The sequence below is a fragment of the Rhipicephalus sanguineus genome, chromosome 1 (genome assembly GCF_013339695.2).
Source record: "Rhipicephalus sanguineus isolate Rsan-2018 chromosome 1, BIME_Rsan_1.4, whole genome shotgun sequence".
NCBI lineage: Eukaryota > Metazoa > Arthropoda > Arachnida > Ixodida > Ixodidae > Rhipicephalus > Rhipicephalus sanguineus.
The window spans coordinates 194,894,932-194,911,821 of NC_051176.1; the positions used below are offsets into that span (position 1 = coordinate 194,894,932).

The following is a 16,890-nucleotide window of genomic DNA, read 5'->3' on the forward strand; positions in this document are numbered from 1 at the left end:
TACTCGTCCATCCCGCACATTTGGCGCACTGCCACCGAAAAAAAATGAAAAGCGTGTAGAGCAAGAACCACAGTAAGTACACCGGTTAGGGACCGTTACAGGATATGGATGGTTCCCGCCAGTATCCTGAATGTAACACATGCTCGAAATTCACCGAGCTTCAGTGTTCGAAGACAAAATAACATAAGCGCTTCTACGAGCGCTCTAATGTACATGCGCGAGTTCTTCCTGCCAGCTTTTCAAAAGCGCGCGCCTACAGTTGCCTCCTCGCCTACCTTCCCCACGGTAGGAGAGAAGCGCAGAGAAAACGAGCACGTCTGAAGGGGTGAGAAGGGGCGCATCATCTGATCTGCTCACGCCATGGGCGTCACGCCACTCTTTACTGCCAACCGGTGTTTGTAGCGGCTTCTTGTTGGCGCCGGTGAGCGAACACAGAGCTGTGTCGATGCACTAACTTGGTTCTGTATGTGTTTGGCAGGCTAGCTTCACTCGGTTACCCGTAAAGCACGAGATGCCGTGCATATTTCGTGCACTGAACGGCCAACAGCAGCCGGTCGGCGTCGTCTGCTCGACGGCGTCAACGACGTGCTCGCTCGCGGCTGTTCCCGCCCGTTGCTCGTCAGGAGATGGCGAGAGAAGGCCACGTTGCTTCCGGCGCGCCACAGCCAATCATAAGGCCGAGCAATGAAGCCACGTGACCCCCAGCTTCCTTCAGCCGGCGTACCCTGTCGGTCTGTGAACGCGTGATTTTATCCGCTCTCTCTGGATTCCCGCCAGCAGCGCGCACGTCTCCTCTTATAACTGCGGTGGCAGCACGTTGGCAGCCGTCACATTGGATACTCCGCGCGGAAGGATTAACCACAGGCGAGTGCTCCCTTCTTGGCGTTTGAATGAAGTGGACGTGCCGGTATGAGACCGGCCGCTTGAACGACGGCACAAATTTCGGTGAATCCGCCGGTGCAACTTTGGCCACACGGGCTTGCTTGACAGTTTTTTCTTTTCTTTTTTCTCTCATTGGCGCCTAGGACAGAACTTAGTATTATTTTGGCGAATGTGGCCTTCACATTTTCGCTAAGATTCCGAATGTTAAGTTCTTTCAATTCTAATAGCCTCGTATTTCTACTTTCCGTGAGTTGGGGTGATGCAATTGACGTAGTGAACTTCGCGTCTGTCTAAGTGATATGAAGTCTGCCTCCATTTTTACTTCTATACTCGGGCCACTTGTTGGCATCGTTTTCTATGGCATTTTCTCATCCCAAGTGTCTTTTGGGCACCAATGTTGTTCCGAATCGTTTAACTTAGCGACCTGCAGCATTGCACGCACAGCTGTCGCTCTTGCAGAAATCAGCACGTGGGCTTTTCCGCACAACGGCAATACCATGCGGAGCAGCCTTCGTAGAAACTGTCAGTACTTTTTTACTTTTTTTTCGCGCGTCGTTTCAGCTTTTTTTGCAGCGCTTAGCCGTTGCCACTATTCCGACAAATAGACATTTATAAAAATAGACGAATCAAAGCTTAGAACATCACTTTTCAACACGCAAGCCCCGGACTCTGATTTTTTTGTCGGGCAACCCACGGTTACAGAGAGAATTTAATTCGCTAGCTATCTCGCCACGGCCACACTACGTCGCGCAAGCGTATGTCCGGATTATAGGGCGTCAAGTTCCGACGCGCGTCCCCGCAATGTCGCCCTGCTAAATTGAAGACTTGCCGTCTTTAACGCACGCAGAAGCGAGCCATGTCGACAGTGACGGAGACCGTGACGCAGGAGCTACCAGCCCCCAAGCCGTACAAGATGGAGATAGTATGGCGCAATGTGATCCTCATGGGGAGCCTGCACATGATCGCCCTCTACGGTTTCTACTTGATTTTCTTCGCCGTGCAGTGGAAGACCGTGCTCGCCGGTGAGGCCCGACCCGCGCTCCATTCATTCTCCGCTGGCGCGTGGTGCAGCGATTTTCTGGCCACGCAGCATCACGAGCCAGCTCAGTGTGCTTTCTTTGAGCTTTCTTGGCACCCAGTGTTCTTTTGACATATGACAATTTCGTTTGCCACTTGTATGAACGTAGGTATCAAAGTAAGTGGCCTGTCGATCTACAGCCCTCATAGAAAAAAAAATTTTTTTGTGAGTCCGTGCGGGCGAAAGGCAGTGTTCTTTAATGAACGATACACAGCGACAAAATAGCATGCGTGGTCATTGTGTGTCGCCTGCTTCAATTCTTTTGTGTGTAGCTTTTCGTGCTGCTATTAACCAACTTGCTCACGCATCCGCATTACTGCCGTTTCAAACGCGTAACGTGCTAACGGCGTAGCGTTTTGAGCGTTTCAATGGCAAGTTAGATGGACACAGTGAAAATAGCCTGCTATTTTCTTCGCTCTCTCCCTTACTTTGATATTGTTATTCTTCCGAAGAGTTCTTACGATGTATCGCTTTTGAAAGTGCGAGCGTTCGTTCTGTTCATTTTTCTTCCTATCTGATTCTTTTTTTTTTTTTAACTGATCGCGAAGGTAGCGATTCTTCAGGGCCGTCTCTGACAAGGGCACCGCACTGTGCATTTTCGGTCTGATTGGGCCCCAATCGCAATTGAATTTCTCGATCGTGATGGGCTCCTTTGAGCACGCCGCGATCCCTTGGAAGCCCATCGCCGTCAAGGAAGATCGTATCGATCTTGCTCAATCGCGACCGAAAGTGCACCGTGTTATACCCGTATTAGTCTACGTGTCCAAATAAGTGTGAAATGCGTAAACACCTTCACATCGCAACCACTGAACCTGCCTGCATGAAATATGTTACTTGGGAAAATTTAGGCTCACCGTTGCATAAAAACAAAATGTCAGCCTTAAAACAAAATGATAATAATTTTGAAGCGTCACTTTTGCAACACTAACATCCCCAGCAAAAAACAGCTATTGCAGCTCTGTTAAGAGCACTGGCAAATCGTTTAAAGCGCAGTAACTTGAGTTATTGCGCTTTAGTTGAAGTGATCATCTCCGTAAAGTGCTCTTTGTTTGAAATCGTTTCATAAAGCTTTGAGAAAGTCCTTTTCACAGCATATATAGTGTCGTCCTTAAGGTCGCGGGCGCTATATATCGCATTCGGCCACTGTAAACGCCCCGAAGGACAGAAGATTTTCGCGGAATCATACCATCGTCTTCCTTGTGGGATTACACAGTCGCTTTCTTTTTTCGCTATGTTTGTCGATTTCTTGCGAAGACTGTGCTCCCTGCACTGGCGCCCCCTCCCCCCCCCCCCTTTAAAAAAAAAAAAAGTAAACCTACCATTCGTTCGAGGTACACATTTCTAAATGGGCCATTTATTTTTCCTTCGCAAATACCTCGAATATCGGAAAACTTTAAACGAAAATACAGGCCATTGATTGTAAAACTGTGTAACACAGCGTAAAACGGTACCACAATTCCGTGAACAGCGCCTGTTGCCACACCTAGAGCGCATGAGTCAAGTGCTGTACACAGATCGGATGTACCATCAATCTGTAAACAGAACTTTTGTGGGGCTTCTCGAAGATATACGCGCAAATTATATAAAGCATGTGCAGTTAATCGTTTTAAAAAAGGTGAATGAGTAAGTGCAAGCGTTACTGAACCCTGATCATCGATTGACTTAGAGATGACAGGTGGTTAAACTGAAAGGCAAATTTACATGAGCCAAGAAATTTGATTGGGATTTACTGTGTTTTATTTTCGAAAGCTGTGAACATATCATAAGCTGAGTATCCTATTCTTTCGAAAAGCAAATCGGCTTTGTGCGTGCATGACATAGCAAAAAATAATAAATAAATAAATAAATAAATAAATAAATAAATAAATAAATAAATAAATAATAAATAAATAAATAAATAAGAAATAATGCTAACTACACTGTGATGCGAGTAGCGTGTCATATCATTCTGCTTCCGGACTATTGAATCTTCAACGCGCGACAGAAAAATATCTACCGGCATTGTATGCGACGTTAAGCTTAGAGAATGGTGGAAATTCGGATACGGTTCGTTGGTTGGTTGGTGGCTTATGGAATTTAACATCCCGAAGCGATTCAGGCTATGGCAGACGCCGTAGTGGAGGGCTCAGGAAAATTTCGATCACTTGGGGTTCCTCGTGCTCTGAAATCGCACAGTACAATGGTCTCTAGCATTTCGTCTCCATCGAAATGCGACTGCCACGGCCGAGATGGAATTCGGACGCGTGAATAAATAAACAGATAATGCCAAAGAAAAGAAAATGGAATAATACCTGAAAGTTAATAGACAGAACTTATTTTTACTTCGCAAAAGCAGAGCTAAAGATAAGCGGTATAGTTAATGCCAACCACGTATCATGCCGCTGTGACTTGAACTCCTAACCTTGCGTCAATGTCAGAACGACATTGCCACTTAGCCGTCGCGACGGATGTATACTTATACGAGCGACGTTTCCGCTTGGTATTTACAATGATCACAAAGCCGTCAAAAAGGAGGAGCACAGATCAATGAGTGAGCTATAGCGGCGGCATCGCCATCTGCTGGGAAGCAGGTGCATTGCCTCTGTGAGGCGATGTCTCTGGAAGCCCTTGCTTTGATGTTCGTTCCGAGGTTGAGTATTGACGCCGTCGTGAAACCTATAGTTAGCGACCGTGAGGTGTATAACCGGGCTAATTATTATCGCTATAAAGGTGATATAATGTTCCAGTATCTTGATAAAGAACCAGAAGGCCATTAGCCTTGACTTTCGGTCAATTTTCTCCTTCCGCCCCTTGATGAACTCCGATCATGTGTCCGACAGCGGGTGCTGCTTTGCGTTGCGGCAATTAAACAACGTGAGATCAAACTTTTTACTTATCCCAGTAAATGGAGTGGAAAGAACGATTAGTGATAAGCTCTAAAGATGGAGACTGCACGTGCTGGAGGCGACAATCCCCGCCGATCAGATCTTCTCTCCCCTCGCTCTCTCCGTCTCCCTTCTGAGACCTTGCTCTTGCTCTTCGGCCAGAACGCAGGCACCGGGGCTGGGAAGGCCCGTGAAGCGCTTTACCTTCAGAGATACAACTGCAGGCCTCGATTCGATTAAGATCTCCGTTGGCTGCGAACCGCCTTATCTGATCTAGGCCATCGCCGTCACGGAATTATGTCAGACCTTCAACCTTGAAAAGCTGTGCCTGTGGCGACCTCGGAAGGTTCGAGAGTTTACCGTTGATACGGCGTGTAGCTTTGTAACGGACTGATTAAGAATCACATTATTAAGGCCTGCTCTCCGAACGTCCATGCGAGCCCGCAGCCACGTTACGTAGTACATTCAAGCAGGTATGATATAAGCACTTGGAACCGATTCAGTGGAATCGGTTTTGCGCACGGCCAGCAGTGTAGACGTTGTGCCAACGAAGCGAGGATCTGTGCAGAACAACGTATCGTGCGTAAGGGAGACAGATGCGATTAGTGTTGCTTCGTAATTGAAACATTTACTCATCCTCATTCACGTCGAGTAGCGATGAGACACACCGTCGGACACTTCCCGGCAATTCTCCATCTCAGCCACACACTTGTTTGGGAATGCAGGCTATTAGTACATTGCCGTGTAGCGAAAAGGCGTTGTTGAGAACGTGCCCCCTCAAATTTCTAAAATCTCCATTCCAGGCCACAACTTATTACATTACCCTGCTTCTCGGTGTCTTATCACTATAGCCTTTACCTGCGCATGGTTAGGTGTGTAGACGGCTCGCGTTAGCTAACATGCGCAGTGGGTGGCGTTCTTAAGTCAAAGGAAAGTTTCCTGCCTCACCTGAAGAACGTTGCCGTTCACTGCGGAGCAATGGACACTGACCATTCCTTTTTTCCTCAATGAAGTTATCTCTGCGCATGTACGCGACCGTTTGACATTTCGCAAAGGGAGAAGAACGAATAATTTATCGCCAAAGAACGCTGTGTTTAGCTGTGGGAGGGTCATTGGTTTCAAGAAATAGTAATAAAGCTCATCGCGAAGCCCCACTGTAGCAAGAGAGAATTGTTTGTTCTTAACTTACTCTGTGAGAGGGGTGTGAGGTAAAAGCAAATAGTTGCGGTGGTTTTCTCTGTAACTTTGACTATTTGCGCGTTGCGAAAGTTGCGGACACGAACCGGTGTGTATGGCGGCCGCAAGCAGGAAGCAAGTACCACTCATGAACCAAGATGCACGTCGCGCATACAGCAGAAAAAAATTCCTTCGTGGCACTGCGCTTACAAAGTTTGAACAAAGGGGGAGCGCTGAAATGGTCAAAATTTACACATAAAAGAATTCCTTGTGTATGAAGAAAATACTGCATCGAGTGCACTCCAGAAGGGTATTTTGCTGTTGTCTTTTTTGTGCTTTTTGTGCTTTTCAAAACAGTACTTCTCCCAATTGAGTGAGGAGAAGGCCAGAGCCATTTTTGAGATAGTTGCAACACTTACCGACAGTGCGCAGTATAGTCCGCTCGCGCCTACTCGCGCCGAGCAAAAGAGGAACTGGTATCGACAACCGTATAGCGGATTTTGTGACAAAGCGTACGTTGATTTCTTGCCTGCAGCTACCTACGTAGCCGTTTGCGTCATAGCGGGCATTTCGATTTCCGAAACCTCAGCAGTGGCAGACAGGGTCACGGACGCGTCGCGCTGCGAGGTAGCGGACTGATCAAGTCAAACCAAAACATCCCAGTAGTTTACGATATCAGTTCGTGGAACGAAGGTGTCCTCACCGCGCAGCATCAGGGCCAGTCCCGCGCAAGGTGCAATGACTCACATCTTACATTTTTTATAACCCTTATGACGTTGGTTGCAGTTAGTGCGTGCGTGCATGCGTGTGTAAGTCACGTACAAGATAACCGAAATGGTTGCACCAGGCTGGTACGAAGTTCTATAAACAGTTATTTTTTTTTCTCCATCGAATGTTGCTTGTGGCTACTGTAGAAGACGCCAAGCCACGTAACTTCGATTGAACCGCAAATTCACGAGATAGTACGCTCACAAAAGGACTGTTTTTTTGCGCCAGAACGTCTTATGAGAGATGGATATAGAAAAAAAGAAAAGAACAGGGTGCAGAGGCGATCCAGTCGAAATCTGGTAAAGCTACGTACCTGTGCGTTGGGGCGGGGGAAGTGGGAATTAAAATACGAAAACCGAACTTAAAAAGCGATAGGGGCCGTAATGTGGTCGCACGTGTATAGTATAATTAAGGGTCACGTCATAGTATCCCCACGCGAGAGGTCTAAATTAATCCTGAGGGCTCCGCTACAGCGTTTCTTGTAGAGTGTTAGGCCACGTAAATGAATAATAACCTTCAGTGTGTGTTTGGCAGTTTCATAACTAGAGACCCCAAAAAAAACATGGCGCCTGCCATGTCGTCTGACCACATTTTGGGCTCGCCAGGCCAAAGTATACGTTCCAGCGCATTATCGTTCTGGCTGCGATGTTTTTCGTTTGTTTATTTTTTTTTTTGTTTACTCGGTTGCTCCTGTTGCTGTTAGTCTTGTTTTTTTTTTCTTTTTTTTTGCCAACGTGTGCACAATGTCTTTTCTCTAAATTTTGCGAAGTCATACGCGCTTTCATGTGTTCTGACAAGCGTTGCGTTGGTGGCAGCGTCTCTCTCTATTTTTTTTTCCCTATGTATGGCTGCTTCTCCGGCGCGTATTATACAAAGCATATAAAGTTTGCTGTTGTAACCATATCAAGGAACAACGTGAGGAGTTACTCCTGCGGTCTCTCCTTGTTTCAGCGTACATCTTGTACACGTTGTCCGGCATTGGAATAACAGCTGGTGCCCACCGCCTGTGGTCTCACAAGTCGTACAAAGCTAAACTGCCCTACCGCATCATGATGATGATTTTACAGACCATGGCATTTCAGGTGAGTAAACGACTTGAATCGCCCATTGCAAAGATAGCCTGTGTGGAGTATGCGAATAACTCGTCAGAAGCACTTGATCGAACGTGCGGTCGGCGTGCGTGAAAGGACGCCGAAAATACGTTACAGTTGATTATGTGCGAGGTGCTGCTTTGTCTCACAGGGCAAAGTTTTTAGTGTAGCGCTCGTGTGATGTGAGACCCTTCAGGATATACGAAAGAACACGATGATACGACGCGCACTATCGAAGTAGAAACTCCCGCGAAAAAAAATACTAATAAAAGCAAGAAAGAAAAGCTCAGGGACTTCTGCAGGGAACAGCAGTCACGGCCAGAGAGAACCGGAAAGGTTCGCAAAAAAAAAAAAAAAGAAGAAGAAGAAGAAAGCTTCGCTCTAAAACGATTTGATAGTGCGAATCATGAACAACATGGAAAGTCTTGGTTCACATTCAATACTCATCATCCTCTTTGCGAATGTTAAAAAAAAATGCCGTCGGTGAAAACTTTAGTTGTAAAAAAGAAGACCTATAAATGTCAGCTGCATTGAGACAGTGAATCTTCCTTTGTAACTCGCAAAGCTTTTGAAGCGTGTTCCACAAACTCGTTGGCACAACCTTTCTTGGAGATTGCCAGCTGAGAGCGGATATAATAATAGCGATTTCTCAGCCGGTAATATAATAAGGGAATTGTACATATACTTGCTGAATTTAAGGAGCTTTAAACACCATCTGCAACAATTTTTGATCGCGTGAAAAACAGTTTCAGATTGTAAATATAGAGAAGTCTCTGCGTAATCTTCTGCATTCTGGGCGCAACACGAAAGGCTCGCAGAAACGTACTTATTGTGTATGTTACAATTCAAGGCGCAAATTGGCGTACAAAATAAATTTTTGAAATAATATTCGATGAAGGAACTGAAAATGACGCGCTGTGGGAATCGATGTTGGGTGACGCTGTCTCCGAGGGACCGCTCATACCGCATCGTTTGACATTGAACGCAAGCGTTACGAGTCGGACAGATGCCTTTCGGAAATCGAGTAGTTGCGTGCGTGACGCTACCGTACCGGGTACGTCCAAAGGCTAGTTTATCCGTCCGACGTAACGTCCGCACTCAGGCGTGTAAGCGCAGGTGTCGGTTACATCGGCGAGAAATGAATGTTGCGGCCCGCTGCCGCGGTGCCAGCAACGCCGCCAGTGGTGTTCCAGGTCTCGCAACTCCGTAGTGTGCGCACGAAATGCATGACGTGAGACCCACGGGTTCTGAGAAGTTACCAGGCGTCTCAACGAGCTGGTATTCACGAGGAAAAAAATTCTTCAGGAAATCATCAGAGTTGTGGAAACCACGCCAAGCACCTGAATGCGCTGGCTTGACCGAGGACATTGTTTAGTATGTTCGATTACGCCTAAAGAGGCGCGCGCCTATGGCGTAGGGGTTGGAGCACCGGTTTACTGTGCCGGAGTCCCAGAGTTATAATCTAGCCGTCAATGCTTATGGTTATTCATTTATTTATTTACCGACATATAATGACGTCAAGATGCAGGAGGCTATGTAGAGAGTGACTATCGACCGACTCAAGGCAATCCAGCAAACGCTACGGGCAAAGAAACCTTCGCTTTAAAGAAAAATATGATCCACTGGTTACCTTAAAGGAGCTCATTCTGACCTGGCTTCGTTTCCATTGCAGAACGATATCTATGAATGGGCGAGAGATCACAGGATGCACCACAAGTACTCTGAAACAACTGCCGACCCACACGATGCGACGCGCGGCTTCTTCTTCTCTCATGTCGGCTGGCTTCTGGTTCGCAAGCACCCAGACGTGCGCGCCAAGGGCAAGAACATCGACATGAGTGACCTCATGACTGACCCAGTCGTTCGTTTCCAAAGAAAGTGAGTACATCAAAGCATATGCTAATGAAAGCACACTGGCAAATTCAGGTCAAGACTGTATGGCTCGCGCTTACCACATTTGCTCTTGCCGGACCTGAGTGCACGACAGGGTGTGGTCCGATTTACGTGTGTCCAATTTACAGGCTAATTTACCTGTATTTAAAAATACTTGCTAAATGACACTCGGCTGCCGCGCAATGATAAAATCTTTCATGCAAGTTGTGTGAACTAGTGCCAAGAATCGCTACAATCTGTATATTCTTTTTCTTTTAGTCCCGTTAGGTCGCGATATGGAAGAAAGGTGCAATAGCTGCGTGGCTACTGACGCATATGGAGGTACTGTTAGCGTTTAGGATCTGCAACAAAACTAGACCCACGAAAAAAAAAAAACATCTGCATTAAATTTGTTTTAGAACAACAGATGATAAAAGATAAGAATGTGCTAAGGAGCTTCTAGGCATTGCAATAAAATAATCGCAGACGAACCGTACCCTGTTTTGATAGACTTCTTCCACTCACGTTTTCGCATATCGCATGTCATAAAATCGGTAGGGGCCACGTGAAATACAGTGTTGTCAGGTAAGGGCACATGTAGTATTCATGTCACGCCTCCGTTGTCTCTATCGTATTTGCCATGGATAACAACTCGGCATGATCGCCTAGAAATTTATTTTGCCTTTAGCTGGTATATAGCGATCTATCGAGAACACGGTCCCAGTATTTGTTTTGTGCATGTCAAAGGTTCTGCAATTGCAAAGTTTTTTTTTCTGTTAACTAAATTGTGCGCGTGTCCATCTCTTCGCAGGTATTACTTGCCCATGATGGCTGTCATCTGCTTCGTGCTCCCCGCTGTGCTGCCATGGTGGCTGTGGGGGGAGACGCTGTGGAATGCCTACATAGTCTGCTCTCTGACTCGCTACTGCTTCACCCTCAACATGACGTGGCTAGTGAACAGCGCAGCTCACATGTGGGGCAACCGACCGTACGACAGGCACATCAGCCCTCGGCAGAACCTGGTGACCATTGTGGGCGCCCACGGCGAAGGCTTCCACAACTACCACCACACATTCCCCTACGACTACCGCACCAGCGAGCTGGGTTGCAGAATAAACACGACCACGTGGTTCATCGACTTCTTCGCCTGGCTCGGCCAGGTGTACGATCGCAAGGAGGTGCCCACGAGTGTGGTGGAGCGACGCATGGAGCGCACAGGCGACGGCACCCGGGGCCTGACAGCGGGCACGCGCAGCTACTGACAGCGACACAGCCCGGCCTCGACCACCTGTGGGCCCTCTCCTGTCTCTTCTGTTCCTCATTTGGGTGGGCGTGCTCCGACAAGTCAACTTCCGCGTCTGTCGTATGGAACTTGCGATTGGTAGTTCATGCTGCAGTGCGAGGACGTCGGTCAGCTCATGTAGACCTCCTCGTTGGTATAGGAGCTGCAGGTGGAAACATTCCCATTATTATGCCAAGACGGGGCAACTTGGATGGCAGCCATGTTGTGCCGAACTGTCTGCCTCGCATCGGTGCCCCCGCCGTCCGATTCAGGCCCCGGTAGAAGCATGAAAATCAACGCTGTAGTGTTTCTCGTTAAGGCGTAGATAAAGTAGGCCAAATGAAATAAAGCAGCCCACTATAACCGTATTGGGTGGAGTAGCCAACTAGCGATCCAATGTTTGCCTCTTTGTGTTTCACTGAATTTGTCTTGGCGTAGGGCATCTTGGTTGCACGAGATCCGAAGATACGTATTCCTAGCTTAAACACATTCATTGCGCAGTTGTCACAGGCACTCCTTTGGAGGAATCTGTCATATTTCAGCCATAAAATAGTGCGTATCGCCAGTCGAATTATTGAAGGTTGATTATAAATGGCATATGTGTATGATGCAACGTGTAAGAAATGTGTATATGCAGCAAAATCTAGCTGGATACCTTTTATTCAATGGGTTAAATGCCAGGATTAATTTAGATCGATGATGAGCACCTGGTATTGTCTTGGCCAATTTCGAGTACAACTAGGCATGTCCTTATGCCGGGCAACTACTGGACACTCAGTATATGTGCACAGCAGCCACCCAAAGTCACATGGAGTTCTTATATGTATATTCAGCAGGCAAGAAGCCTTCTCATGTTCTGTGATAGTTGTCTCGTGTATTTAAGTTGATGTTGTGTGAAATGTGACTTACTTTATAATGTATACAACAGCTACAAGCACCAGTGAATAAAATTCCCAAGTGATAAAATTTGTGTGCCCTCCCACTTCATAACAGAACCTGTAGGAATAATGGCAAAGCTTTCCTACATTGATGGCGTTCAATTTAGTTATATTTGATGTATCTCGCTGGCTCAGTAGTCACTCAATATGGATTCAAGGTTCTGAGAAAAAAAAACGTAAACACTTGGCCTTCAGCAGCGCCTCATCCGGGTTTCTCATGTGGGAAGGGTCGAGAGGGAGGCTGCTTCAGCTTTCAAGCGGTGCCACATGCCGTGGTTGGCTGCCCTGTCTAAGAGCTGTGGAAAAAATATCCGCGGACATGCATTTACGCCTGCTTGCAAACTGCCCAAATCGCTCCCTTAAGTAAAGCACTTGCCTGTAGTCTGGCGGATGAAATTCAATTACTGCGTTACTTGTGAGCCAGGCAGCTTAAGCACTTTCCTGCGTTCTGAAAAAATAAAATAAAAAGAACTATTGCGCGTTCCTTGCAGCGAATATTCGCTACACTGCTGATGTATGCAAAGTTTGTCACTAGTATCTATACAGTGTGTCACGTCTTGCATTCACTTGTGAAATCTTGCGATTGTTCAGTCAAACAGAGCTGTCACCTTGATGTCTGCTGAAACGCTTGTATAAATGTGCCTCTGCTTTAAAATGTTGTTCGCTTCCTTTTCTGCCTTGCGTGTTTCTCGCGTTCCTTCTTGTTTTGCCCACACAGTCACAGCCCGCTTGTAGCTGCGATGTTAATTCGCAAAGTTCAAAAACGTTAGCTCTTCATTTTTTTTTTTAGAATGTTACTGCGAAATGTCGCGGTCGTTTATCAACACAAACTGTGAAAACTAGCGAAAGCTAGAACCCCAGGATATCGAGGAAAGCATCTTTATTTATTAGACTTAGTAGGTTTCAAACAATATATTAAGCAAGAATTATCTTGAGGCCCGCGTCTTCAACCTTCAACACATACATGGTGATGGAACGCACGATGATTAGGTAATTGTAAAGCCTGCTTTAGTATAACTTAGCAGCAATGTATATAGACCTTCTTTCCGCGATGTGACTGGAGTTTGCTCGCGACCACAGAAAAATACCGGTCATGCATTTTTGACAGCTAAGACTGAAAAAGGAAAAAATCAATGTTTTCCCAAGTTCATGTTCTTGATACGTAAGGTGACCCGTGCGTCGAACTCATGTATATAGCATTCTTGCTGTGCTTAGCTGTCTGATAGATTTAGGTGCACGTTAAAGAACCCCAGGTGGTCGAAATTTCCGGAGCCCTTCACTACGGCGTCTCTCATAATCATACCGTGGCTTGGCTTTTGGACGTAAAACCTCAACAATTATTATTATTATTATTATTATTATTATTATTATTATTATTATTATTATTATTATTATTATTATTATTATTATTATTATTATTATTATTATTATTATTATCTGTAAAACTCATCAGTCAAACATTCTGACTCGGTCAGCTGGAGAGTTGTAACCGGGCGGTATTGTAACCTGCGTTCCCACATTTATCCACCAAATTTAGCCGGCTGTTCCATAGCCGCTTCATCTAAAGTCTTTCGGGCTGCATAAAGCACTGCAGCACCAGGTACTTCAATAGTTAACTCGAGCACCACTCTCCTCTAATTCACGTGTGTATGCGCTTTCTGTCTAGAACCTTCTATCTTTCTCTCATCTGCCACTACCCTTAGGTATATAACAAACCTTACAATGGATCTCTCTCGTGCAGGGTGGCAAAATGGATGTTTCCAGTAAAGCTACCTGCCTTTCGCATCTCTTTTTGTAAGGGGAAAACCTTAGATCTCTATGTTTCAAGGCCGCGCTGTAAGGTACAGAAGATATCCCGTGAGCGCACGAGCTGCGCGTCCACTTCGTCATTGCGGCGTTCGCATGAGCAAAAGAAAATAAGAAGGAAGAATGTGGCCACTGCGCCTTTACTTCGTTTTTGCGGCATATGCGTGACAAAAAAAATAAAAAAACAGCGTTCGCGCAATAACAAGTGCCTAGTAGAATAGCCACACCGTAGAATAGATACCATACATAGCACAGCCATGTATGGTGTCAGTCAGGCAAAACCATATATAGCGTATAGTAAATGTGCGGGTAAGGAAAGTGAGGGTGAGAAGGAGGGAAGAGGGTAAAGCCTAGCATAGCCCTATATGGCGTCACGCAGGCAAAACCATGTATAGCATAGCATGTATAAGTATAGTATATAGCAAGGGGGCGGAAAAGGGAAGTGAGGGTAAGGAGGAGTAGTGTGAGGTGACGAGTAGGGGAGACGGTGCAGTATATCACAGTCATGAGTAGTATAGTATAGCAAGGGGTGGGAAAGGAAAGTGAGGAGGGAAAAGACGGGGAGAAGGGTAAAACGTAGCATAACCGTACATAGTACCGTATAGCAAGGACTGGGAAAGGGAAGTGAGGCTGACGAGGAAAGATGTGTGGGTGAGGAGGAGGGGGGGGGGTAAAGCATAGCATAGCCCTAATATCAAGGGGTGGAAAATTAGGTTGAGGAGGAGATGGAGGGGTTAGGAAAGGAGGAGCGGAAGGTAAAGCTTAGCATAGCCATGTGTGGTACAGTACAGCAAGGGGCGGGAAAGGGAAGTCAGGGTGAGGAGGAGGGAGAAGACGCCACTTCATCGCAAATTAAGGTTTCTTTTCCCGCCAAGGACGCCGAGCAGGCTGCGCGCTCGGAACGCCAGCGCGCGCTTGCCCGTGAACGCGAGCGTCGTTGAAGGGCAGACGAATCTCTGTTCCGCACTTCCTACAGCTTTCACGTTGAATGCAACTGCATAAATTTTCTTCCTTAAAAAAAACGACAGACATCGCCCTTTTGACATGCCGATTTGGCTTTTTTTTTTTTTTCGTTTTTATCCAAAGTATCCAAAGAAAGCATTGAGGTAGACGTTGCTGACTCACCCTTTCAAACAAAACGTCTAAAGAATGTCTCAGAGAAGGTTGTTTTCCAGAATACTCTAGTGACGCCATAGTTGATTGAAAATGCAAGTAAACAGTCTGTTGACACATTTCTGGCGCGAAATTTATATTTCGAAAAATATCTATTTTAGGTATCCGCGTAGACCGAGACGCCGGTTGTAGCTGTCTCGAGATGTTTTTAAAGGTTTTGTGTTTCGTGGCTGTCTTTCCGCACACACAGTGAGCATGCAGGCCGAAATAGAAGCTCAGTAGATTGCCTTACAGATAGCATTGTTAGGAAGCCGGAAGATCGTCAGGACGCGGGCTTCGAGCGCGGCAACTGTTGCAAACTGGCAACTGCGTATGTTGTTCAATACCTGACGGAAGTCGACACACCTCCACCGAGAAACTGCATTCCATTGAAAAATGAAAGGGTTCTTAGATTCATGAAACTGGAATACTGAGCTGCTAGTGCTTGAATAGATCTTCAACTTCGCCCGCCACTCCTATTAGGGTCGAAGAGTTACGGAGTCGATTGCTCTCTATCAGACGCGCCTTGCTTACGTGCTATACGAAGGATATCGCCGGCACGCTCATAGGCGTGCCGCAGGGTTCTCCATTAGGGGGTGCCGCTCCGCATTGGATGCAAAGATGAAAAATGAAGCGATGACGTGCTTCGCACAAAGGCCGGCCATTGGTCCCCGGCCAACCAGGGTAAAGGTTGGAAGTAAACAGATCTTTGAGTACAACATCAGGGGTGCTCGGTCGCCATTAGCGTCAAAAAACATGCGTAGCCATAACCCCACGCATTAAAGAAATAACGGGAAAGGCTCGACCCAGTAAAGGTATGGGGCAGAATTGGCGCCCCCCTTTAGATGATTTGGGGGGGGGGGCGTTTCCTCTGCCCCCCCCCCTCCCATGCGCACGCCTACGCTCCTGATCTCTTTGGCTCTCGGCGCTCAATGAAAACACTACGCGGAAGTCCTGGACTTCCGCGTAGTGTAAATACTTTCGAAAGGAGGGAAGCTTCTACAGTCAAAATTGTAATCTTGGACAAAAAGAAAGCACAGAGTTGCTTACAGACCTCGCCTGTTTACAGAATACGTACAATTGAGCGCACAGTGCGCGCGGTCGCCGCGATGGGTATCCCCAAACCGGCTTTTCTTGCGTGAAAGGCAGGCCAACACTGAGGGCGAACTATGCTCTTACAACCTGATTAAACCAACAGACAATGAAGTCAGGGGAGGCATAGTGGACATTATTGGTATTTTTAACTGTAGTGAAGTAATTATATGACATAAGTGGGAAGGAATTAAAGTGGACGAATATAGTGGGCTATCTGTATAACTAGATGTGGCATACCAGAATGACGCCACAATTCAGCAATAGCGCGGCCGCAGCATTTGAGCATTTAGCTGTATACACAAGCAACCGTTGTTGCATAGGCGTTATGAAAGCTTTTCAAAAATAATATCGTTAAAACTTTAGGGACATTGGCTCCTATGATAGCTTGTGTGCACCATCAGGGAGATTCAACTTTATTCTTTTATGTTCTTGGTCATATCATTATGATTTTTTTCAGGTGGTGTCGCATGCGCTGTGCGTTTATCGGTCTCCTCAGTGAGTAATTTCCCAGTGCTTTTATTCTGAATCAACTACATTCATTCGTTTGGGGCTAAGACAACCACGATCATATGCCGTGACTTCTTTTTTAACATGCTTCCTACCGCTCCCTTTCCATTCCATTGAACTTGCCAGCATCTAGCATCAACACCTCCGTAGACCTAAGCGCCATGGCTTCGCGACTGCTGTTGGAAGGAGACGCAGTCTACGAGACGAAACATGTGGTATCTGGCAACGCGATGGAAAAAAGATATTACATAGTAACGTTCGCTGGACTAGTTCTCCAAATGTCGGCTGTAGACAAAGACCAACACGAGCTAGGAATCGCAGTGAAAGACATAGAAGTTATTGCAGCAACTAGCTCGCAGCTGCAAAGCGGGGTAAAAAC

At 46.5% G+C, this 16,890-nt stretch overlaps 1 protein-coding gene across 1 annotated transcript; it reads left to right on the plus strand.

The window, feature by feature from the left end:
• Nucleotides 1–689: 689 nt before the first annotated feature.
• Nucleotides 690–11,979, plus strand: LOC119404913 (acyl-CoA Delta-9 desaturase). The gene is made up of 5 exons (XM_037671609.2): nt 690–864; nt 1,730–1,904; nt 7,720–7,850; nt 9,532–9,737; nt 10,543–11,979. The coding sequence occupies exons 2-5, from the start codon at nt 1,739–1,741 to the stop codon at nt 10,991–10,993; spliced, it is 954 nt and encodes a 317-aa protein (XP_037527537.1). The 5' UTR covers nt 690–864; nt 1,730–1,738; the 3' UTR covers nt 10,994–11,979.
• Nucleotides 11,980–16,890: the final 4,911 nt, after the last annotated feature.